At 43.6% G+C, this 4,630-nt stretch overlaps 1 protein-coding gene across 1 annotated transcript; it reads left to right on the forward strand.

Annotated features, from left to right (window-relative positions):
- Window positions 1-1,500: 1,500 nt before the first annotated feature.
- Window positions 1,501-3,669, forward strand: MELLADRAFT_60733 (uncharacterized protein; the record flags this gene model as incomplete). The annotated part of the gene is made up of 5 exons (XM_007406459.1): window positions 1,501-1,656; window positions 1,747-2,023; window positions 2,244-2,459; window positions 2,895-3,482; window positions 3,581-3,669. 5 exons carry the CDS (start codon window positions 1,501-1,503, stop codon window positions 3,667-3,669), a joined length of 1,326 nt encoding a protein of 441 aa, XP_007406521.1.
- Between the last annotated feature and the right edge of the window lie 961 nt (window positions 3,670-4,630).

Raw genomic sequence — 4,630 nt, forward strand, 5'->3', positions numbered from 1 at the left:
TTTTCGTTTTGTTATCGGATTCTGAGTTGTTTGTGCTGAGCTAAGTCAAAAACTAGTCGTGGAATTGTCGAATTCCAGACTATCTCGAGATCAACAAACCCGCCTCTTGATCCAAGTCGAGGTCGGGTCGAACGGGTTCCGGGCTACATAGACCGGACCTGTGTGTAATTTATTACACTTCGCCATAAAATCATTAAAACACGAAATTCACTTAACTTTGTGTCACAACATCGTGTAGAGTTGTGTGGGGTATCTGTGGAATCCGGCAAACCTTGCGGATCTGGTTATAAACTTTAAAAAGTGATACCGGAGAAATTTGTAGGGATAGAAATTGTTAAGGATTGCTCTAGTTCTTTTTGAACTGCAACAATTTTAAGGTTGAAGGCAGCGTAACTGCACTGTAGTTTCATCCGCTCTCACAAGTGGTGATTCTTACCTTCTCCGGCTCAGCCTACGCTACACTGCGTAGGAGTTCTACACCGGTTTTCATTAGTATGTCGATGTTAGCGTGTTGTCCCTTCTTAGCTGGATCAGTTATGCCGTGTTGGGTTCTAAGGTGAACAATCATTGACTTTGTACTCAAAGACTTGTCCTTTGCAAGTAGGGAGTTGCATATCTCCCCGTTTTTTTTGACAACCATACATCTATTGGTGCCGTCATCTGACTTCTCAAAGTGATCCCAGACAAAACTTGATGTCGCTGTTGCGGAAGTCTTAGGTACAGAGCTAGTACTAGTAGTAGGAGTGCTTGACATATTCAATATGAATGTGTTGTTAGGATTTCTTGTTAGATAAATGATTGGGTTGTTGGTTGGAAAACAAAAGGAAATGTTTAAATCAAAATCTCTTGAATTGAGTCTCAATTCTCAAGTCTTTTAATGACTAATCATATTTCTCACATGAGCTCAATGGGTCTAGTCCCTTGCTTTGAGGTTTCGAGCGCAAGGGACTAGACTCCTCCTGGCCATATCTTGTCCCAGAGAGTTCCTTGACCTCTTTCGATCACGACTTTTTTCTCTCAAGCCTTGGATTGCCTTGGATTGCCTTGGATTGCCGGGTTTGCCCGGAAATCCCCCGGCGCCCGGCGACCCCGTCGAGGCTCTCGGTCCGGGAGGCGTTCTCTGTCTGTAGCTGGAAAATTAATCGGGTTTGCCGGGTTTGGGTGCCGTTCTGACGCTTAAAAAAATTTATATCTCGTCGGCGCCTCGAAACCCGGCACTCAGGGGACGGGTCTCAACCTGACTTCCCACTCCCTAAACTCCAACCTAGTCTCTCAGGAAGTCAAGCTTCCATAGTTTAGTAAAAGCTTAATCTTCAAAGCTTATCCTTCTCCCTCTGTCCTTTTCTTTTTTTTTGGAAAATTTTAAGTTTACACACAGAACCAACGGAACCCAATCTGAAGAAACACAATCTTAATCAAATACAAACACCTGCGACAAGTTTTAATTTACAACCTCGAGACAACCCTGAATAGTTTTATCACCGAAAAGAATCCAACAAGATGGACAGCGAAGAATTTCAGACGAAGATTGATGAGCAGATTAGAAATGAAGAGGAAGAGACTAAAGGAGCAGAAGGTTCAGGAGAGAAAGGAAAAGGAGTAGAAGGTGGTGAAGGTGGAGAAACAAATGAGGGTTTGGAAGAAGATAGTCAAGAGGTAAACCAAGAAACGCAAACGCAAGACACGCAGAAGAGCGGGAGAACGGCTAAAACAAGAACTCCATGGGTCCGACAATAAAAAAGGAAGAATGGCCAACCACCTGAAGTGGAAGAACAAGTGGTAGGACCTATCAGGATCAAGAGACCAAAAGGGAAGACAAATACCAACCAGCAAGAAACTCCGATTATCCCCCCCCAGCTACCACCAAATCCCCCCACAACGTCGAAAACATTGTTGAAACAACAAATTCCACCGATCCAACACGACCAACCGAACAAAGTGGGAAGTGAGGAAGAGTCGGAATCAGAGAAGGAAGGAGGTAATCTAGAGGTAGCAGGAATATATCTTGATGATTTCAATCATGGTAAGTTACAATTCCCAAAAAAAAAAATCATATATTCTCCCGTATTGGGAATGCCTCTATAGAGATGAAAAATACTCCTCAGGGAGAACGGAAAGATCCAAAAGGGAAATATCCTGCAAGGAACAGATCCAATGAAATAGACACAAAACATGTACAAAGAAAAAGGAAAGAGAATGATAAGAAAGGAAACTGACTTATGATTGGGATTAACCGGAAACAGGAGCAGAGAAGGATGGGTGTGCAGACCCTATTCCAGCCCAGCCAGAAGACTCAGTAAGCCAAAATCTGGATGCGCAAACCAAACTTGCATTTGAACAGAAAAACCGAGTGCTGTATGACAAATTGTTGAATGATAAGAGGAACTGGCTCGAATTCTTAGCAAAAGGGAAAGCCGGGAACAAAATCAAAGCTGTAGAGAAAGGCGGCAAAGACATCAGTACGAGAAAGAAAGTGAAAGTCGTGAAAGGCAAGGAACTATTGAATGATTTAGTGGCTTTATTGCCTTACTGGGAAGCTGCTATGAAAGACTTGTCTCGTTACATTCCTCTCTCTATCTTTGATCCTTTGTGGCTCCGCCAAGACCTCAATATCACATCCAACAAGTCGTCGAGCACCAAATCGAAAGATGTGGACTCTATATCTTACAACAGATCACCTATACCGAGTGAATGGCAAACAACCGTTGCCCAATGGCATAGGCAAAAAGATCTAGTTTTAGCCTATTTAGAGTTCTACAAGCATGATGAAGTGGTACCGACAATGAGGAAACATTTCAAAAATGTACTGCAAGTTCAGAGTGAAAATTATGGGTGTTGGATTGTTGCATTCAGATATGATATCGAGATGCGCCAGGCTTACCTTACGTTCAGAGTCGGAGAAGATGAGGATATGGCTGACATAGGAATCAGGAACAAAGCCATCAAAAGAAGAGCAGAGCGTAGAACAATGATGAGAAACAATGAACTATTCCTTGATAACCCCTACGCTTACGGACAAGTGAAGATGAACATTGATCCCATCAATGGCGTGAATTGGGAAGGAAGGACGTTGGCCTGGGATGACCCTAGCAGAGGCAAATCTAAAGAAGTGAGGAATGAGGTCACTAAGAATACTCAGTCAGTCCACTCAGCCCTGTGGGCACAGGCAAGGAGCAAGCCTCATACTGCTCCTCAAAATCACCCGTACGACTATGGAAGAACGCCGGCTACGTACCAGACACTGCCCAACCATCAAATCCAAGCAACTCTGACAGTTTTTGCAAGTACCTCAGCTTTCCCGAACTATGCCCAGCCCCCATCGCAGCCAGCAAGCCAATGGTTAGGCATCAATCCAAACTACCAAGGCGGTCCTAAGAACTACATTCCCAACAATCAACCGAACTTCAGAGGAGGGAAAGGAAATTACGGCAATGGGAATGAGAGTGGATCAAATGGAAATGGAGGAGGGAACGGTATTGGGGGTGAGGTAGAAATGAAGAGCAAGGAAACCAACAAGGCCATGGGAATAGAGGAGGTGCAGGAAGAGGTTCAAACCAAAAGAAGTAAGTGTCCGTGTTAGTACAGAAAGAAAGGGAAAAGAAATTTTCTCTCTACCTTGTGACCAATCTGGTTGAGGAAGCATCGAATTTGATGAAATATGATGAATGAACATGTACCCACATAAAGAAAAAAAGAGAAAAAAAACAGAGTGTGAGATCACTCAGGAGAGAGAGAGAGAGTCCAAATACTGACTTGAATGATCCTTGCCCCCTTTCGAATGTGTTCCACCTACGTCTTTCCCTGGCCTATGTAGCCCAAACTAGATTGAGTTGAACCCGGCAGAGTTGATACCAGGGGTAGATTTCCAAATACCGAAAATCACGGTCAAGAAAGATGCCCGATTCCCTTCTGAAGTCAAGTGCAAACTCAACGTGCCCGAATGGGAGGAGCTCATGAGAGAATTTGATCTGATGAATGAGTGGGGTGACGTCTTACAAAGCTTTTGTGAAGGCTTTGATCAGGGCATACCGGAACACACCATAAAGGATATGCCTTGGTACACACCACCAAATCAAGAATCAGAAAGTTCGAGATAAGATAGAAAAGATGATTAGTAAGGAAAAGAAAGAAGGGAAACTCTACGGCCTTTTTACTCACCAAGAAGTGTATGATCATTTCGGGTTCTCTCGGTTGAATCCGATGGGAAGCATGATTAATAATGACGGCTCGTTTCGCATGATTAGCAACCTGTCGTTCCCCAAACACAATGAGAACATACCTTCAGTCAAGTCAATTCATTTGTTGACAAAGAAGAGTTTGAGACCATGTGGGACAATTTTGTGGCGGTAGCGGTATTCCTAAAGAACAGTAATAACAAATGGGAATTGGCAATTTTTGACTGGGAGAAGGCGTATTGGCAAATACTGACACACCCTTCCCAATGGAAGTACTTACTTATTCTGGATTTCCATAATAGGCTATGGGTGGACACTAGGGTCGGCTTCAGAGGTGTGGCAGGCTGTGGTACATTTGGCAGAGCCGCAGATGTCTGGAAAGAAATAATGACGTTAGCTTTAAATATCCCCAAAATCTTCAGATGGGTCGATGATAACCTCATCATACGAAAGAA

The sequence above is a fragment of the Melampsora larici-populina genome (assembly GCF_000204055.1).
Source record: "Melampsora larici-populina 98AG31 unplaced genomic scaffold MELLAscaffold_6, whole genome shotgun sequence".
In the NCBI taxonomy this organism is placed as follows: domain Eukaryota; kingdom Fungi; phylum Basidiomycota; class Pucciniomycetes; order Pucciniales; family Melampsoraceae; genus Melampsora; species Melampsora laricis-populina.